Source organism: Amphiura filiformis, chromosome 11 (genome assembly GCF_039555335.1).
Source record: "Amphiura filiformis chromosome 11, Afil_fr2py, whole genome shotgun sequence".
NCBI lineage: Eukaryota > Metazoa > Echinodermata > Ophiuroidea > Amphilepidida > Amphiuridae > Amphiura > Amphiura filiformis.
This window is the reverse complement of record NC_092638.1, coordinates 6,353,444-6,375,730: the sequence shown is the minus strand read 5'-3', so window position 1 is coordinate 6,375,730 and position 22,287 is coordinate 6,353,444. Positions and strand designations below refer to the sequence as shown.

The 22,287-nt window shown below is 37.6% G+C and overlaps 1 protein-coding gene across 1 annotated transcript in view; it reads left to right on the top strand.

The window, feature by feature from the left end:
* The first annotated feature begins 328 nt into the window (after window positions 1-328).
* LOC140164276 (galactose-3-O-sulfotransferase 2-like) overlaps window positions 329-22,287 on the top strand; it is a 28,541-nt gene continuing 6,582 nt past the window's right edge. The window contains exons 1-2 of the mRNA XM_072187544.1: window positions 329-1,238; window positions 14,212-14,304. Coding sequence (XP_072043645.1) covers window positions 14,213-14,304 — 92 coding nt within the window. The 5' untranslated portion in view covers window positions 329-1,238; window position 14,212. The remainder of the gene's footprint in view (window positions 1,239-14,211; window positions 14,305-22,287) is intronic.

Here is a 22,287-nt window from a genome sequence, read left to right as displayed (position 1 = left end):
TAAAAATTGATATTTTTGATATTTAACAGTACTCGAAGTAAACTTTATAAATCTGAAGATTTATACTTAAAGTGTATGTAGGTGGGATGAAAAGCCGACGATCAATTGAAAAATTTCACCTTTCGTATTGAAGATATGGATTTTTTTCCCCAAAACACCAAAAAAAATTAGGGCTTTTGGGGAAAAAATCCATATCTTCAATACGAAAGGTCAAAATTTTCAATTGATCGTCAAGCTACATACACTTTAAAATATATCATTAGATTTATAAAATTTACTTCGAGGACTGTTATATATCAAAAATTGAAAAATATCAATTTTTTATAATTTGTCATAAAATTTGTATTATATCGTGATTTTAAAAAAATGAAAATTATTTGATATCAGATATACATGCTTCGTATTCAGAATGCAATTCGATACGTCTGATGTGCTCTCATGTCCCCTAAAAAATACTGTCGAAACGCTCAAAACGCTCATTCCAGATCCCTTAAGACCTTGTTTGTTGAAATTTGTTGAGAATTAAAGAAACGGTAGTCCAAAACCTGATGAAGATACGAAATAAAAAGTTGCACTTTTGTGTTCTAATCAATGAAAGCACGATGCTAGTTTTTCGTGCTAATCAATGAAAGCACAGCACTAGTTATCTTGTTCGCGTACGCTTTGTGTACAAATCAATAGGGCATGCAATGTGGCAAACTGCAACTTTTATATTTGCATCTTCCTTGGATTTTTGGATCGACGTGTCTTTATTTCTTGGACCATGTCAACGAATGAGGTCTTAAATTCGAGCTAAAAGATGCAGCTATTGGCTGTTGGTTCCAATAATGGTTCCTCTCTGCCTTTGTTTAGGATATACAGGGGGTAAACGTAAATTGGTACCTTAATTATTTGGCTTACTGTATATTTATAATTATTTTGACTGAATCGGTTCAAGGTAAATACAATAGAATGATTTAAACATTATTATTGCCTTTTGCGTCATGTGGTTTTTACTCGTTGTAGTAGGTCTAGTGTCTATTTTAGAAATGGTACAGATCACCAGTTTCACTTTGACCTTGGACATGAACTTGAAACATAACAAAATCTTTTGTACTGTGTTCATGTGCACGTTCATGTGTGTATGGTATTCTTTGGAGCGGAAAATCCAATCAATGACATTTTGCTATGACATTGGCAGCCATACGAGGAAAAAAATGAACATTAGTTGCGACAAGGTATTGTGTGTTGTAAAGCAGGTAAGATTTTCATAAATTTATCTCTCTTTGATCTCCAAAAATGAGTGATATTTAGCCATTATATGAGTTATGAATATATGAATTATTGAATAGAAAGAGTGATTCATTTAATGCACTGCACCTATATACATCATGGCAGTCAGATGTATCGGTATCGATACACCATTGCATAGTTATTTTCTGATGCGCGATAGGCGCGAGAAAATTCGGGTCAAAAACAGACCAAACTTAAATCGCAAATGTTTGTAAAATTTATCTCTGCATTTAGAGGCAGGGAATCAAATTCCCCTGCCCAGTATGTATGCACAATTAGACATATGTCACTGGTGCTCATGATGAATGGTGTGTTGGGAGGGGTGGAGGGACAGCTCACACATAATTATTGCTTATCTTGCATAATCATTTCATGCACCCATCAACTCCATCCATAACAGCCTTTGGCCCAGTATGTATCCAATAATTGGACACTATTATACTGGGCCCAAGGATGTACTCCAATAGGCCCAATTTATAGGGTTCACTTGTACAGTTTTTACCCTGTCTCTCTGTCCCATTTTTGTAATTGAATACATGAATCCAAAACCCACCCAAGTCCATGGGAAGTGATTTTGAGAAAAAAAAACCCGTGTATCATTTTAATTCCTTCAGTTAGATTTACCTGGTCAATATGGTAAGTTGTACGTGCAAATGGGTGGGTTAACTGTATTAGGTATGACGATTAGCATTTCAGGGACTTTGTGGGGTTCATTTTAAATTCTGGACTTGGGTGGTTTTTTGAATCATATACAAAGACAATAATGTTGGAATGAGATTACCACTAGTAAGATAATACAAAATAAAGCACACAGTTATGTATAATGTTGATAAGCATTCTGCAAACCCATTTTTTTCAAAAGTCACTCTCCAGCAATGAAGATGTTACAAGTGGACTTTTATACATACTGGATTTCAATCAATGTGTTACAAGACTCAAATCATGAACTTGAGTTGATTCTTTCATACATGCTATTTTTCACATGCTCAATAGACACAGAGGATGAATTAGGGGTTCATTCATATATTTTCATGACTAAACGGTTGTTTATGCCCGAGGGGCCGCTTACCCGTTCATACATACCAGAACATTTTGTGATTCTTACTTCATCAAAATAATAACAAGAAAGTTATTAAAATACACGATTTTCCTGCATTTCCCCTACCCGGCGATAAAACATCCGGGACACCGGGCATAAACGCTGTTTATGCCCGGCTCTCGACCAATCACGCGCGCTGTTACATAGCGTGTATGTATGAATTTGAGTTGTTCTTTCATACATATGACAGGCCTATGTATAGCAACACTTTACCATGCTTAACTCAATTTGGCCAAAGTATGGACTTGGGTGGCTTTTGTTTTCATATATTCAATTGTAATAGCCAGGCGGTGTCGTAATCACGCACGTTGGCAAAATTAATAGAAATTGTTCAGAAATTGTATTGGTTGTAAACACTGTCGTGAGCTAAGGGGGGCTGACGATCTACTTGCGGTTCCCAAACTACCTGAAAGGCACCATACAAAATGCGCTATTAAGCCGTCCCTATTGAATTTGTTGAATGGCATATAAATATTTTAAGGACGGAATTTTAATTCTCACTGCACGGATTTTAAATCTCACTGCACGAACGTGCCAGGAGGCACGTTAAAATAGCCCCGGGGGAGTTCTGACTGGGGATCCCCATGCCGCCACTGAAAATAGCAGCATTTATTTCATCAAAGATATCAAGGCTAATTTAAAATCAATTTTCCATGCGTAGACTAGTGCGGAATACGCGAACGCGCTAGCAGTACACGCAACAGAATACGTGAAGTTGTAAACAAGTTTCGTTCATTTTATATTATAAAGCTGAATTTATACTCGATCGCCGAGCGATGCGATTAATCGCTTTTGAAAAAGCGATTTGCAATCGCCGAATTTTGCGATGCATCGCCTGTCGCTTTTGCATTTATACTTATCACGGCGATAGCGATTGCAGACGACAATTAAAATATCCTAAATGCCACAAAATACATTTTTAAACATCAGTTGCTTTCAATAATTATTGCTATGAATTAATTCAGCATCAAAAGTTAAAAATCGAGAAAGGTAAATTAATTAGCAAAATAATACATCCAGTTGGTTGTATATGATTGGTTGACGCATTCACGTGTCAAGCGATATCGCTGGGAAGTTGAGATTTCTTCAACTTGCAAAAGCGACGTCGTTTTGCCTCTTTTTGATTTGAATCGATTGATCGGCTTGACGCTCTGGAAATGTAAGTAAACATTGAGCATGCGTGAAAATCGCTTTTCTGCAAAAGCGATTGAGTATAAATTCATGGAATAAGTATATAGAGCACGTAGTGCGATGGAATTGAAACTCCGTTCGTCGACGTGAGGCCAGGCGATCGTCACGCTGGCAACATGTGGACGTAGATGGCAGCAGCATTTTTCTTTAATTAGCATATTCGTGACGTCATGTTAAAGTAAGTCTCCACAGCACTACGCATATTTTTTTACGTAGCTTTTAGTACTATCGTGGTGGCAGCAGCATTTTTCTTTACTTTTCCAAAATGGCCCCACCCGGGAGACGCCATTGGACGCCATGTTTAGTGTAGGGTAATACACAGGGAAAGCCGACGCTGTCGCCACCTTTTTGTATTGCGCTAGCATATGAGTTGCAACGGCCTGATAAATTCAGCTTAAGGGGAGTTTTTACGCCGGCATCCATTACTCAAAATTTTGGACCTCACGGTAGAGGATAGTAAAAAAAAAAATTCCTATCGTTTATTCTCTAAATGTGCATTTCTGCATACACAGCTAGCTATATAGCTCGATCCCAGCATTAAAGCCAGATCATGGGGGGTGGGGGTGTGTGTGTGTAGTGTAGTGCTCAGTGTAGCTATTATATATAGACTAGCTCCCAGCATTAAAACAAGACCATTTTAAATCAAATGTGTGATTCTTTACGTGTAAAATCATCCGGCTTGTCGTAGGTAAGAGGCCACGTGTCACATGGGAAAACGCTGTAATTTTGTGCTCAATTTATAGCGATTTTGTGGATTTTAAGCTTTCTTAGAAATTTTTTTGGTGATTTTCGGTGATTTTAGCAGATTGGTCAAGATTTGAATAAATTTTGTAAAATTTATCTCACTTTGCTGTGGTTTATTAAAATTTAGCACAATTTAGCATCATTTTCAGCAATTTACTGTGATTTCCTGCCATTTTGCAGATTTTAAGCTTTCTTAGGAGATTTCATGGTGATTTTTGGCGATTTTAGCCGTTTGACCAAAATTTGAAAAATTTTTGCAAAATTTACCTCAATTTGCTGTGATTTATCAAAATTTAACGCGATTCATAGTGATCGGTCGCAATTTAGCATAATTTCCCGCAATTTCCAGTAATTTCTAGCAATTGTCGGTTTTGGGCGATTTACCGTGTTTTCCAGGCCATGTGACATAGGACCTTACTCCCAGATCATTTTACATGTAAAATCACCCGGGTTAGGCCTACAGCAATTAAGAAAAATAGAACACGAGTGGGGTGGGTGGGTGGAAATGACATTTTCACCTTTTTCACCCTTCTTTTTAAACTGTTCATTATGATTTTAAAGGAGCCGACGGTCCACTTTTGCTTGCACGCGACTTTTTCTCGGCCTTTTTGGGGGAAAAGACGGGTCCAACTTGTTCCACTCCTCCTCCCCATCGCTCCCCTAAAAATACAATATTGCAAGGACCATTCAATAATAAAATGCCAGTGGGAGGGGAAGTTTTGACAGAAAAAATACAAAAAAAATCGCATTCCACCCTTGTTTTCCCATTGAAGACCATTGAGCAGTCCGAAGTCCACATTTAGATTAATTAAAGCCATATTATAACATTTGCTGAGGAGGACGCCCTCACTGAATTTTTTTAATTCATTTTTTACACGATTAAATTGTACTTTATTAAACCAATATAGCCTGCAAAAATCAAGACTCTAGGTGCTGTAGTTTTGTCAAAATCCGAGATTTTGAATAAAACGCCGGATTCGGCGCTTTATTATTACGATGGAATTATTACTCGAACGCATACACGATGTTCATAACACACAGTACGTACACGGCTTGCGGGACGGTGATTTTGTTACGAGTCGTACTTGACTCAAGGCCAAAATCACCTTTTACCCGAACTCACACGAATGCACAACACAACTACACTGTTTGATTAAGCTAACAATATCTAAGTCTTTAATTGAAAGCACTATATGATTGGTACAATATATGACAACAAATGCACATATAAAATAATCACACAATCACAATGATTAATTTAACTTATTGGTACTTAGCCAGCATTCTTCTTCTTGTTGGTGATTCTAGAGTTCTTGCAATGTTCTGGACGGCTGATGTATATATCCTTAATCACGTGTCCTGCGAAAATCAGCGAAGTCCATAGTACACTTGCATTTATAAATCCTTGCGTATAAAATCCTCATACGAAAATGGCGTTACTTTCTCCCAAGTACTAAACTCCTTGCGTCGTTCTCCAAACGCGTTTATAACTCCTTGCGCAGATCTCCAAATACTAAACTCCCTGCGCCGTTCTCCAATACTAAACTCCTTGCGCAGTTCTCCAAATCTCTTTACTCCTTGCGCTGCTTTCTCCAAACTTGGTGCTATTTCCACCTTTCACACAATATCTTCAGGAAGCAGGACTGCGATGCAGTTGTCCCCACTTATTTTGACAGTTGCGTTGAATCAAAACACCAGACTTCAGCAAGTCGACAGAAGAATATATTTCCTTTCTTGGAAGAAGTACGTTCTTTGACGTATTCTAGATCTTCTCCGACAACACTGGCAAATAGTAGTACTTTGACTACATAAAATATTTCTGGTTTGCAATTTCCTTTCTTTGAAGGAATTGGACTGTAAGCATATTAGCTAGCTAGCCCAGATCAACACTATAAACTGTGACAATAATTGTGTTTTCATTTTCTTATATATCAAGCCCTGGGAAAAACCCCATTCTATCAATAGGCTATGTGATCTTGGAAATTCCCAAGCCTTAATTATAACATTAACCTTTCTCATTACATCACTTCCTTAGGGGCATTCCATGACATCATTTTCAATTTACAACCTCAGGGGACTTTCCAATTGTGCAACACACTGAAAAGGGGAAGTCCCAGCTATCTATTCAATTTGCTGAGAGGGGAATCCCTCAAATGTCTCATGACATAGATTTTAATTGTAAACAAAGATAATCATCAAATTAAATTACTCAGGGCACATCACACCCTCCCCCTTAAAAGAAGAAAGTTTGAATGTAATGAAAACTTTCTTAAATATTTTCTTCTTTTACATCAACTTCAACATAATATTAACTTTGAGTGCTTAACTCAACATACACAGTGACTACTTGTCACACAAGTTCCTTTTTAAAGGAATTTTTTGTTTGTCAGTTTTTATGCAATTCTGGACAAGGCATCAGCCATTACATTGTCTTTTCCCTTAATATGTTTGATGTCCAGACTGTACTCTTGCAAGGTCAAACTCCACCTCACCAGTCTTTGGTTTTTGTTCTTCATCCTGTTGATGAAGGTGATGGGATTGTGATCTGTGAAAACAAGCACAGGGTATACTGTGGTACCCAAATACACATCAAAATGTAGCAATGCTAATAGCAATGCTAGACACTCCTTTTCAATTGTGGAGTAATTTCTTTGGTGCTTGTTGAACTTCCTTGAAAAGTAACAAATGGGGTGATCTATTTGATCTTCACCCTCTTGCATCACAACACCTCCACAGCCTATGTCACTGGCATCAACAGTCAACTTGAACTGCTTCTGAAAATCAGGTGCAGTAAGTACTGGTGAACTCATGAGTATTGATTTGACTTTGTGAAAAGCATTTTCACACTGTTCTGACCAAATGAATTTTGCATCTTTCTTCAACAAATCAGTCAAAGGACTTGCTATCTCTGAAAAGTTTGGACAGAACTTTCTATAATAGCCAACCATTCCTAGAAATCTCATGAGTGCCTTCTTGTTTACAGGTGTGGGGTATTGCTCAATTGCTTCAACTTTGGCTTTGATAGGTTTCACCTGACCTTGACCTACAACATATCCCAAGTATGTGACTGTGGCATGGCAAAACTCACTTTTACCAGATTGACTGTCAACTGTACTTCAGACAGCTTCTTAAACAATTGATGGAGTTGTTCCATGTGTTGTTCCCAAGTTTGACTGTAAACAATCAAATCATCTACATACGCTTCACATCCCTCTATATCTGCCACAATTTGATTTACCATTCTCTGAAATGTTGCTGGCGCATTTTTCAAACCGAATGGCATGACTTTGTATTGGTAAAGACCAAATGGTGTACAAAAAGCAGAAATCTCTTTGGCACGGTCTGTGAGTGGAACCTGCCAGTACCCTTTCAAAAGATCAAATTTGCCAATAAATTTTGCATTCCCAATTTTGTCAATGCAATCATCAATTCTTTGAATTGGGTACGAGTCTGTCTTTGAATGACCAATCGGTATGAACCATCAGGCTTGGGAACAAGAATGCATGGTGAACTCCATTCACTACTACTTGGTTCTATGATATCATTGTCTAGCATATAATTAATCTCATTTTTGAGATGTTCCATTTTCAATGGGTTGATTCTGTAAGGATGCTGCTTGATTGGTTTTGTATCACCAACATCTACATCATGAAATGCAGCATTTGTTCTACTTGGCGTATCAGGAAATATATTGTCAAATTTGTGAATCAAATTTGCAATTTGACTTTGTTGATCTTGAGAAAGATGACCTAACTTTGAGTCCAAATTAGTGAGCACATCAGAATTGTTCAATTTTACATTATACTCCTTGTGCTCCAGCTCTTTATCCTGGTCAAATGTGACATCAGAATTGTCATCTTTACTCTTGTCTACATTGGCGATTTTGTCTACATCGGCATGTTTGTCTACATTATCAGCATGTTTTACTGTACACACAGGTTTTGAAATGCCACTGTCACTTCTTTCAACATACTCTTTGAGCATATTTATGTGGCATAACTGCCTGCTCTTGCGTCTACCAGGAGTATTGGTAATATAATCTACTTCACCCACTTTTGACTCTACCTCACATGGGCCATGATATCTGGCTTGCAATGGGTGTCCTGGAATTGGAAACAATACTAGAACTTTGTCACCTGGATTGAACACTCTTTCTCTGGCATGTTGATCATACCATTGTTTAATTTTGGCCTGACCCTGTTTCAAGTTTTCTTTGGCGATATCAGTTGCTCTGTTAAGCCTATACTTAAAATTGGAGACATAATCCAATAAATTGATATCTGATTTCTCATTGAGCCACTTTTCTTTCAACAACTTTAAGGGCCCGCGCACTGTGTGTCCAAACACTAACTCAAAAGGACTAAATCCCAAGGTTTCCTGAACAGCTTCCCTAGCAGCAAACAACAACAAGTGCACTCCCTCATCCCAGTGCCTTTGAAATTCCAAACAATATGTCCTGATCATGTTTTTCAACGTTTGATGGAACCTTTCTAGTGCACCTTGTGATTCTGGATGCAATGGTAAGCACTTGAGGTATACTGTTCTATACCTAATTGATACATGACCTGCTGAAATACTCCAGAAGTAAAGTTTGATCCTTGATCTGACTGTATGGACTTGGGGAGCCCCACAAATGTGAAGAACTTAGTTAAAGCTTTCACTATAGTCACTGCTTTAATATTTCTCAAGGGTATGGTTTCAGGAAAGCGTGTTGATGCGCACATAATTGTCAGAAGGTATTGATTACCTGACTTAGTCTTTGGTAGGGGGCCTACACAATCAATAATAACCCTACTAAAATGGTTCATCAAAGGCTGGAATTGGCTTTAATGGAGCAGGAGGTATTTTCTGATTTGGCTTCCCTACTACTTGGCATATGTGACATGTTTTGCAATATTCAGAAACATCTTTTCTGAGAGTGGGCCACCAGAAATGTCTCAGAATTCTTTCATGAGTTTTCTTAACACCCAAATGCCCTGCCATGGGACTATCATGTGCTATGTTAATAACTTCAGTGTGGTAGACTTTTGGTACCACAATTTGGTGCACTACCTTCCACTCTTCGTCGGCAGGTACATCAGGCGGGCGCCACTTTCTCATTTGCACATCATCTTGTTTGTAAAAACAGACAGAATTTTGTTCTGCTTCTTCTAGGGTCAATGCCCTGTGATTGATCTCTTTGAGTTCTGGGTCATTTTGTTGCTCCAGAATTAGCTTGTCATGACTTAATGGGTCTTTCATGGTTTCCCCAATTTGTTCATGCTCAGAGGCTGTGTCATTTTGAGGGGTATTTTTATCCCCTGGAGAAGGAAGTTTATCTTCTTTCTCATTCAACTTTGAGACAAATGTGCCTTCCAAATTGTAGCCTAAGTCATCAATTTGGTTGTCCTCAATTGTTTCTACAGAGGCTCTCTTACTCATTGCCCGTGTCACTGCACATGCAGGAAATATCTCCTTTTCCTCACTATTATCATCCTGTAAACAGGGCTTATCTGTAACTAATGGGTCAGGAAAACCTTCCCCCCTGCCAGATCATTTCCTAGCAACATGGACACTCCTTTGACTGGCAATTCATGTCTAACTCCTATGGTTTCAGGACCAGAAACCAAGTCAGATGTCAAGTTAATTATGTGGAGAGGTACACTAATTATTTCGATCCCAATACCCTGGATCAAAGCATTACCAGCTGAACTATCCTCATTAAAGGGCAAAGTTCCTTCCAGAATCATAGACCGTGCACAACATGTATCTCGCACAATCTTAATGGGCTTTGGACTACCATTATCACCTAGTGATACTACTCCCTCTAACACAAATGGTTCAAATTCCTCACACACCTCGTCTGTCTCACCTCCCATTTGTGGGAATTCTTGTTTCTTGATTTCACTGACTTGTTTCTTTGACTTAAGTGACACTGCACATCCTACAGTATTACTAGCAGTTTGCTGCTGTTTTTGTGCATCTTGTTTGGCTTTTAAGGTCCGACACGTGGTCACTGTATGTCCTGGTTTCTTACAGAAATTGCAAAATAATTGGGATTTAAATTCAGTCCCACCTGTTGGTTTGGTACCTGAACTCCATGGGGTCCCTCTACCACCAGCACTATGCTGTGAATTAGACCAGGATTTGTGAGTAGACTGAGATCTCCCTTCTTGTGTACCACCCTGACTTGCTCTAGGTCGGTTATGGCTGAACCTGTTTGAGTAACTTCTGTTATGACTAAATTTACTTGCATTCAACTTGTGCGTTAAGCCATAATCGTCAGCCATCGTCGCCGCCTCACTAAGTGTGTTAATTTTGCTAGCGCTTTCATCTAAATGGGTTTTAATGTCAGCATGGACACATTTCTTGAACTCTTCTATAAGAACCAATTGCTTAAGTTGGCCGAAATCATCTTTGACTTCTTTTGAACCAAGCCACCTGTCAAACATTTGTTCTTTTACTCTAGCAAATTCTACATGGGTTTGATCTGCTTGCTTTCTTGAATCTCTGAACTTTTGTCTGTATGCTTCAGGCACCAGTTCATAGGCCTTAAGGACTGCCTGTTTGACTTCTTCATAATTATTACACTTCTCTATTGGTAGAGCTGAGTAAGTTTCCTGGCCTTCCCCACAAAACTACTTTGTAACAGTAGGGTCCAATGCTCTGGAGGCCATTTCAAATTTGTAGCTACCTTTTCAAAATGTTGAAAGTACTCGTCAACTTCTTTCTCTTTGAATTTAGGCACACGCTTTACATACTTTGTAACATCAAACCCTGACTTTGAGGAGAAACTTGATGAGTATTTGTCACCTAGCTTTGCCAACTTCTCTTGTTCAAACTTGTACTTTTCCTCAATTTCTTTTTCTTTCAAATGTGTTTCCATTTGCAATTTTGTTTGCTTTTCCTTTTCTTCCATTTCCAATTTTTGGTGTTCAAGTGCCATCTTTTCGTGGCGTGCTTTGTCTTCCATTTCTAATTTCTTGTCTTCCATTTCTAATTTCTTGTTTTCCATGTCTAGTTTTTGTTGTTCAAGAGCTATCTTTTCTTGTTTTTCATTCTCTAACTTGATCATTTCCAGTTTTTCTTTTTGGTCCATTTCTATTTTCTTTTGGTCCATTTCCATTTTCTTCATTTCTAATTGAATTTCCAACTCTTTCAATTTCAATGCCGAGTCCCCACCAATTTCAGTGTCTACTGCAAGTTTCTCTTCCAAATAGGATTCATCAAAAATATCTTCCCCGACCAAAACATCAATCAAGGCATTTTTGATTCTTTCTTGTAGCTTGCTTTACTTTCAAGTCATAATGTTTGGCAAATGCTAATAAATCAGGCTTCTTCAACTCATCAAACTTCTCCCAATTTATAGTTTCAAGAAACTCTTCTGCTTTGAACTCTGCCATACTGTACTTTCACTTTCAAGACTCAGTATAATAATGTCAACTTTTTTTACAGTGTATTTCCCGGACGAGCCCCCAATTTTGTTACGAGTCGTACAAAGTCAAGGCCAAAATCACCTTTTACCCGAACTCACACGAATGCACAACACAACTACACTGTTTGATTAAGCTAACAATATCTAAGTCTTTAATTGAAAGCACTATATGATTTGTACAATATATGACAACAAATGCACATATAAAATAATCACACAATCACAATGATTAATTTAACTTATTGGTACTTAGCCAGCATTCTTCTTCTTGTTGGTGATTCTAGAGTTCTTGCAATGTTCTGGACGGCTGATGTATATATCCTTAATCACGTGTCCTGCGAAAATCAGCGAAGTCCATAGTACACTTGCATTTATAAATCCTTGCGTATAAAATCCTCATACGAAAATGGCGTTACTTTCTCCCAAGTACTAAACTCCTTGCGTCGTTCTCCAAACGCGTTTATAACTCCTTGCGCAGATCTCCAAATACTAAACTCCCTGCGCCGTTCTCCAATACTAAACTCCTTGCGCAGTTCTCCAAATCTCTTTACTCCTTGCGCTGCTTTCTCCAAACTTGGTGCTATTTCCACCTTTCACATAATATCTTCAGGAAGCAGGACTGCGATGCAGTTGTCCCCACTTATTTTGACAGTTGCGTTGAATCAAAACACCAGACTTCAGCAAGTCGACAGAAGAATATATTTCCTTTCTTGGCAGAAGTACGTTCTTTGACGTATTCTAGATCTTCTCCGACAACACTGGCAAATAGTAGTACTTTGACTACATAAAATATCTCTGGTTTGCAATTTCCTTTCTTTGAAGGAATTGGACTGTAAGCATATTAGCTAGCTAGCCCAGATCAACACTATAAACTGTGACAATAATTGTGTTTTCATTTTCTTATAAAGGGTTCAAAAGAAATAACTCCCCCCCTAAAATTGCAAAACATTTCTTTGCATAACTTAACATACATTTGGTTGATTTGAAAAATTAAAAAACCTGTGAATAGAGGAATCTTTTTCCTACCCTCACAATTTTCTTCTTTTTTTGAAAATCATTTTTGTTGGTCAAAAATTATCACATTTTCCAAAAATGATGCTTTCAGAAAAAGTTGCACTTTTCAACATCCTATACATGTAATGTACAAAAACGTTCTCGATATAAACGTGATCAATGTTTTGAATGATTTAATTGTTAGTTTATTTTCTTAAATTTTATGTATCCAGTTACTCAGTCACCCACGCAATCATCTTTCAGTATAAAACAATGATTCATTTACATGGATTTTGACATGAATGGGATTTTCAGTCGGTGTTTCAAAATTGGTAAAATCACTATAGGAGTAGAAATAAGGTTTGTAGTGTAATGCTTATTTCTTTCGTTGGCTAGAAGGGATGAAAAATTTGTTTGCAAATGGTAGACTAAAACAGTTGCAAAGATCTATAGCAACGGCTCTCTTGAATAAAGGCGTACATGAAAAGAAAAAATGGCCTACAGAGATTGGAGGTTGAAAGCCAGCATCCAGCCAATTAACTGCATGCAGCCAATCTATTGTGGCCACATCATGCGTGTTACACATTTATCCAAGAAAGCCATCATTTTAAATCAAAATGCAAGATGTTTCAACCGACTCAATACAGGTAAATGTTCACCCTTTTAGTCAAATGTATGCGTGGAGAGCTCATTTCTCTTTCTAGTGATTTACCAATTTTGAAACAACTGCTGATTAAAAACTTCAAAGAAAATCTCATTTTACGTCAAAATTAAGTTCAAAAAATCTTTGTTTTGCACTGAATTATGGTTGCATCGGTGCCTGAAGGATCAGAGACAGAAAGGTGAAGGAAAAAACCAAGAATTAAATCAACCTTAACATTAATATCGAGAACGTTTTGCACATAATGTCGTAAAGTGCAACTTTTTCTAAAAGCATCATTTTTGGAAAATGTGATTATTTTTGACCAAAAATATTGTTTTTGCAAATGAAACAACTTTGAGAGGGTTGCAAAACGATTCCTCTATTCACAGCTTTTTGAATTTTTCAAATCAACAAAATACATGTCAAGTTATGCAAAGAAATGTTTTGTAATTTTAGGGGGGGAGTTATTTCTTTTGAACCCTGTATAACATGACCGAAGGAGTGGTACGTATTGGCGACATGTGCGCTGGTAGTAAATTCCAATTTTCTTTGCTTTGCCGTAGTTGTTCGGCTCAAAAATAAAAGGGGATATATCTGACAGTAAAAGCCATTATTTTATGGCAAAGAAATGCTAATCTATTTTGTTTGAAAATGTTATAATATGGCTTTAACATGACTATGACTGAAACAACTCGATTCCATGTTAATGCAATAATGTAAACACATCCAAAGCTGTAAAACATGGAGATGGAGGTGGCCGAATGGTATGGTCGAGTAGTTGCTACAAGCTGCTAGAGAATGTTTTTATTTTCTAACATATTCATTACATTATACATGTATGCTTATTGCCTCCAGAATGGCGATTTTAAGGAAGACAGTAATAGGCATGATAGGTGTGCTGATTGTAGTTTGTATTCTGCTCGCTACATTACAGACAACTAACATTGGGTAAGTCTAACATTTGAGTCAACTGTAAACATCGCTTGTTATTTTAATTTTTAAACAACCCTCCGTCAATCATGTTGTCAATTATTGTACTGAAGAGTCAGAACCTGAAACGAGAAACAATGATGGTGACAGTTTTCCTGATTTTTTCCATAAATTTTGGTTTCATGAAAAAATATTGCAATGTAATCGAATGATGATCGGACGGACTGATGGTAAAGATATATATATATCCGTCTGATGATCGGTTTACCCAATGATCGTAAGTGAGGGTATTCCGTGTAACGGTTGCCTTGCCAGAGGTCTATACTTTGAATTTGTTTATATCCAGAGAAGATGTAGTTCCAGTATATGAGTAACTGTCCCTGGGTAACTGTAATCACTAAGTATATCTATTTAACATTATGACATTATTGGCAGGCCAGCAAATGTCAGTATGTTAAAAGGACATGGAGGTATGCTGACAGATCTACAGAAGATGTAGCTTACTGTCATGTTACAGTCATGGACAAAAGTTTGGAATATTGTTATTTTTTTGCATAATCCTATTTTTAAGTGCAGATTTCTTACCATCATTGCCCCGAGAGCCATGCAAAATAGATCACGGGTGACTGGCAAGTCTTAGGTACCATTCCATATCACACAATACGTAATGCAGTTCAATGGCTTCTTTAGACTGCGCTGCATTCCCTTTTTTTTGGTAAACAATTCATACGTTTCCATGCATGAAACCATTTAAAATCTATGACGAAACACATCACATCTCCAGTGACTGCCCTGCCCAGAGAAAAAATGGTCAGGTCAGAGAGATTAGGGAATGATAAATTAAACTGGTCTACTACAGTAGACTATGGCTTCTTATGCCTGACCAATGAACCTTCGGTCATCCTTTTCGCAGTTATCTTAGCGATATGATTCATAGGCCCGGGGGCGGGGACTTCAATATGAAATGGATATAGGTGTAGGGCTGGCACTTCCGCACTAAGGGGCATTCGGTGAGAGCAACATGTAAAAAATATGGGGGTCATTGGGTGAGAGCATGATTTTTGGCATTCGGTGAGAGCAAAATGTGAAAAATATGGGGTCATTGGGTGAGAACATGACCATTTTTTTAAATGGAATCTTTGGGTGAGAGCCAAAACAGCGCCAATGAAACCTCGAAAATCGAATTTGTAGTTCTAAATGGCTTCAAATTTCTTTTTTTTTCAAACAAAATCAGTGATAAATGAAAGTTGCTGTTCAAATTGAACATGTAAGGGTCTTTGGGTGACAGACAAATGAAAAAATATGGGGTCTTTGGGTGACAGAGCATGTGTTTGTAAAAAAATATGGGGTCTTTGGGTGACAGCAACGCTGAAAAAGGGGGTCTTAACAGCCCTACATACGCGTCACCTCCAAAGTTGGAGTGCCCCCCGGGTTCATAGGTTACATTGGCTTTTGCATTACCGTGTGGAGAAACCACCTTTATCTTGTTTCATCTGCCTGTTGTATACGATATTTCTGATCATGGGGTGCGAGTTGAGCGCAGATTTATACACCCGCGTCATTGACTTACGTAATTGCGGCTACAAACAGGTGGATATTGGTGCCGCTTTAGGAATTACATAAGGTGCAGTCCCGAAAATTTTGAAGAGACGTCGAGAGACCGGAATTACTACACCTAGATTAAGGTCAGGTCGGCCCCGAATGACAACCGCCATGGAAAGCCGATCTTTCCTGAGACTTTACCGCAATGGCCGCACGGCATCTCGGTTACGAACAGAATGGCTGAGGTCCGCGTCTGTTACCTGGAAAGTTGTGAACAATAGACCGGTTAGTAAGCAGATACTTCTGCAAAGACATCGGCATGCGCCCTTGCTTTGGCCACAGAGACATAGGAATTTGACAGTAGGCCACTGGCGTAATGTGATCTTCAGTGGCGATGCCCCCAATTCCTCCTCTACAGACAAGATGGCCGATTAAAGGTCCGAAGACTGGCAGGTTGGTCAAGCCATACTTGAGGATTGTATCATGCCTAGAGTCCAGAAAGATGGAATCATAGTATGGGGAACATTTCACAGTAAGTCGAAATCTCATCTCTACATGCTAGAAGGACACATGAACCAGCATGAATACCTGCATGTTCTTGATACAGTTATGCTTCCGTTTGAAAGAAAAGACTTCGGGAACAATTTCGTGATCGAAGATGACAGCACCACGGCGCACAGAGCCTTACGCGTGAGGGAATTCCTTGAAAATGAGAATGTAGAACACCTGGACTGGTCGGCTTAAAGCCCGAATATGATCCCTATAGAGAACGTTTGGGTAGAAGTATCCCGCAGAATAGGTAACATGGACAACCAACCAATCACCCTGCAGGAACTTATAGACACGCCCTCATTGCTTGCTGGCGAGATATTACCACAAGAAACCTGGGCAAACCTGGTCGAAGGAATGTCATGTCGCGTACATGACCTTGAGCTGGTAGGGGGTGGACACACCAAATATTGAGTTGTGTTTTCTCAAGCAAGAGACTTTAATATCTGGAACATGTCACAGTGAGAGTCTAAGTTTTTGTTTAAATAATCAAGTTTGCTAGTAGCTGCTAGTGTCTTAAATCTCATTTTGTGATACAAAGAGACTGCCAAAAAGTGTTGTGATTGCGTGATCCTTCGCTTCTTCAAGTAATTCTTTGTTTAATTGACCAACTTTGTGATGTAAACATCAAAGGACATTCATATCTTTCAATTAAATTCAACTGAGCACTACTCACAGAACAATTAAACATGTTCCTAATATGATTGAAAACTGCATTTGATACAAAATCTATAGGCACATTGAAAGGTTTCTTTTATACAAAATTATTGCTAATTTGTGATAATATAACTACGGTATCTTGTTTTAATTTTCGGAATTGTGCATATTAAATAATGATACATGCATACAAATAGGGCCTAAATAAGGCCAAGTTAAAATAAAAACATGTTTAGCGTCCGGGTGTTTTGACAAAAGAGAAAGAGGATGGGCTTTTTTTTTTATGAAACTGGTCAAACTGCTCTAAATACCCATATTTAACACCTTATTTTGTGTATTCGGCGTTGTGAATGATATCCGAAAATGAGGAAGAGGCACTTTTTATTTTGTTGCTTTGGAAGGCCCCTCCTGTGATCACAAAACTCTTCTGACATGTGTCTAATACATTTGCAAGGCTGTATACAAACTTTCATCTTCTCAGACATCATTGGGAAGAAATAAAAATTTACACAAAAAAAAAAAAGAAAAATAAAGAAAAATCTCCAAAAAAGGAGGAGGACGGGGACGCTAATCTTGTTTATTTTTTTACTCGGTCTAATGGACAATGGTCATAGTAAATATGTTAAATCAAATCAATACGATTACATGAGACAATTAGATTGCATCATCTGTGAATTCTAATGTGAACCGACGTCCATTACATGATGATGTCATGCATGGACTCCCGTGCATATTATTACAGGGTGAGTCAAAAAAGTGCAATAGTGCAAAGAATCGATCTTTATTTTATAACCAGGTTGAACTTTTTAAGTTTTATAATGTTATATCCATTGGTGACATTGTATGAAAAACTAGGTAATTAGCACTTACCGTTCTGTTGAACACATTATAGCGGCACCCCATTTTAATGTTGGTCGACAAGACATCTAAATTTTGAATGTCAGCGCACGCTATGTAAGGTATATTTGGACCAACTGCCATTTTCTTAACCTCATTGGCACTGAAGTGGATCGGGGTACCCAAAGTTTTATTGTCCATGGTCTTGTTGTTTACGTAGAAGAAACATTACTTTGTTGTTTTTCACATTTACTTTTTCAAAAAAATGTCCATTCTTAATAAAAGAAACATACAAATTTATGGGAGGGTTATTAAAATGTCGAAAGGAAATGTGTGCAAATTGAATTGGTGTGAATTTCAAAATATCCAGTAAGTTGGACATATTGCAGGAAATAGAAAATAGATGGAGTCGGTGAGGTATGGTGGTAATGTTAGAAAGTTATTTTGAACCGAAAAAACGAATTGAAAGAACGCAAAGATGAACATTGATTTAAGTTAAAGTCAGTTTCAGATCTGGTGTCTTTATTCCGCATATACATGTAGTGTGCTCTCATTCAAAATACACGGTGCCTCGTGGACAAAAAGTTAAATTGGGTATCGCAGTAAAAATTAAACGGTAGTTGCGATTCCACTTTGTTTTTTCACTTTCAACAATGGGAAAGTTTAACCAAAGTATAAATAGAATACTTTGGTTTAACTTGGTTCATGTGAGCAAAGGACTTCCTTGATCTGAGAGTTGCTTTACTCAAATCGATGAAATGTCCTGTTTGAGAATCTCTCAAATCCAGGAAAACCCTCGTTTGAGAGTACTCACAGATCGAAGAATTGTCCAATATGAGAGTCTCTCAAATCCATAAAATCGCTCATTTGAGAGTACTCTCAAATCGAAGAATTTTGCCCTACGATTCCGTATTTTAATTCATAAAATTCTAATTCAAAATTTAGGCTATACATTAATTTTTAACTCAAGCCGAAGTCAACACGTAAAACTAAATTGCATCATGATCACGGACGGTACTGCTGTCAAAACCTGAGACGAATATACATATTATGAATATGTCTTTATATACAGGTGTTTTTCCAAACGTATGGAAAGTAGCGAGGGTTGTTCCCCTTCACAAAGGTGGCGATTTAAACAGCACTAATAATTATAGGCCAATTTCCATTCTTTCCTGTGTAAGTAAGATCATCGAAAAGGCTGTTCATAAACATGTTTATACATTTCTCAGTGAGCACAATTTGATTAACCAACATCAGTCAGGTTTTCGTCCATTTCATTCAACAGAGACGGCGCTAACTGAAATGACAGATTACTGGTTGAGCAATATGAATTCAGGTAAAATGACTGGTGTAGCCTTTGTTGATTTGCGTAAGGCGTTTGATACAGTCAATCATGATATGTTGTTGAATAAATTACATGAAATGGGCGCAACTGACCACACAGTTAAATGGTTTCGTTCTTACTTAGATGATAGAACACAACGAGTGTCTTTTAATGGAGCTTTATCCAATGAACTTCCAGTAAATTCAGGTGTTCCTCAAGGTAGCATACTTGGGCCATTATTATTCACCATTTTTATTAATAGCATGTGTAAAGTAGTTAAGCATGGTTATATTTCAATGTATGCTGATGATACCACACTGTCTGTTAGTGGGGATGATGCTCGTGATATTGCAGGTAAATTAAGATGTGATCTTGAAAAGCTTATGATTTGGATGCGTACGAATAAGATGTTCCTTAACTCTGATAAGACAAAAATCATGCTAGTTGGCACTAGTGCTAGACTTAAGGGTACTTGCCCATCAATTTCATTCAGGGGCGTGTTTGAAAAACGGCACAGCGCATTAGTAAAAAGAATAAAAAATACTAAAATTTTCACCAGGGTTCGAACCACTGCCAATTGCACTATGAATGCTAAAGATGCCTACTGTGTCACGGTGACTGTGGTTAACACTCGGCGATTTTCAAAGATATACATATCAACACGTTTCTAGTGTATTGAAAATCCGATTTTGGTAGGAATATAGTCATAGAAAGACATATGACTCTACTTGTCTGTTTGTTTTTCATTTAATACAAATTAATTTTGATGAATTGAACTGGTACAACTCTTAGGACTAGTGACAAACGACGATTAATTTTGTAATAATAAAATGAAAACGCTGGGTCACTCACGACGTCATTTGTAATTCATGTCAAAACCTAGGGATGACCACACACATCCGTGTTACTGTATACGTGCGCAATCGATACTCAATGATCCAGATAATACCGTTTGAATATACCGCCCTTATGTATGCACCTGCTTGACACATCTTGTCACTTGCGGGAAGATATATTATAGGCCTACCCTAATAGCTTACAATAGATACCCCGCCGTAAATAGCGCTCTTCATTACCTCGCTGTGCCATCATATACGCGTAGTGTACGTACTTTTGAACCATATTTTGTTCAAAAATGATAGGAAGGGACTGTTTCAGCTAAAATGTTGGTTATCAGCAGATGCTTAATGATACCGGCAAGTGTTGCAGGAAGGTAAGCGTAAGCATATTTATTCAAAATATCACATATCAATGAATTTAAATTGGAAATCCAAAAAGAAAATGTCAGGTCAAAATTCTCACCTTAGAATTATTGTGAAATAAAATCAAACCAAATTTAGGCTCCGCAAACAACGTGCAATTATTCCCATTGGTGTTTGCTACACGTGCATATAATAAATTATGATTTGGGGCTAATTTGAGAAGAGTTAAGGGAAGGGGTATGAACGTTTGGACAGTATTTATTGTGGGACCTTAGAGCACATCAGACATACCGAATTGCATTCTGAATACGAAAAATGTCCTTCTGATATCAACTAATTTTGATTTTTTGAAATTCGCAATGTAATACACATTTTATGGCAAATCATTAAAAATGATATTTTTGATATTTAACAGTACTTGAAGTAAACTTTATAAATCTGATGATTTATACTTAAAGTGTATGTAGGTGGGATGAAAAGCCGACGATCAATTGAAAATTGTGACCTTTCGTATTGAAGATATGAATTTTTTCCCAAAAAACCAAAAAAAAAAAGGTCTTTTTGGGAAAAATCCATATTTTCAATATAAAAGGTCAAAATGTTCAATTGATCGTCGGCTTTTCCTCCCAGCTACATACACTTTAAGAATATATCATTAGATTTATAAAATTTATTTCGAGGACTGGTATATATCAAAAATTGAAAAATATCAAATTTTAATAATTTGTCATAAAATTTGTATTATATCGTGAATTTCAAAAATGAAAATTATTTGATATCAGAAAGACATGCTTCGTATTCAGAATGCAATTCGATACGTCTGAGGTGCTCTCATGTCCCACAAAAAATACTGTGGGACAGTTGATACGTGGGTAACGTCAAATTTGATTTTATGGAATTTTATGGGTAAAACGTATTTGCATAAAATAATCACTTGGACCTCAGAATTATAGAACGAAACTTCGTTTCATGATATAGTCATTTATGGCATATTCACTTAACATTTTTCAGAACGATCATTTTATTTTTGATACGCGGGTAACAAAATTATTAGCCAAATTGACTTAATGGCCTCTAGAGTCCACAAACTTTGGTGGAATTCAATCGTTTTACATATGATGAGAGATCATGCAAACGTCTTTCTAACGGTAATAATTTCATTTTCATTGAAGGACATTCAATGACATATATGGTGCTTTATCTTTGAATTCGTGGGTAACGCCAATTCATTTAAGCTATCATAACTTGTCCCCTGGTATGACTTGCTAGTAAAGGCCTATATGCACAAAGAGAGCACATTGGACGTGACATGATATGCTCCATCAATAACGTGATTTCCTTTATTAATGACATTTTAAAGTGGAAAGTTAACATAGAGAGAATTTTGTCCCGCTTTCGTTGGAATTGACCATATATACAGGACAGTACGAACACACATCGGACAACTTCCGAATATGTGTATTCGGCACACTCCGTTTCAAGTCTTGTGCATGCACAAAACTTGAAACGGAGTGTCGACGGACTAAACAAATATCACCTAACACGAAACGCATTTGGCGGATAATAGCAGGACATATGAAGAACATAAAACGAACATTGACGAACACTAACGGATTTGCTAAAATACCATCCGTTTCTTGTACGGAAGACCGATCCGGTGTAGTGTGACACTAACACGGTCTGGGTCAACGTACATCACCGAATACAAAAAATATGCTATCCGGTGGCGAAATCACCAGTTCGGAAGAATATTTGGGGGTGAAGGCCTCACAGGAACGTATTTGCAACGCACACGGGCCGAGTGCAACGAACAAAGAACGAACATTAACGAAAGGAGAGCGAACAAACTCCGGCAATATGCAGCACCATACGAACACACATCGGATAAAT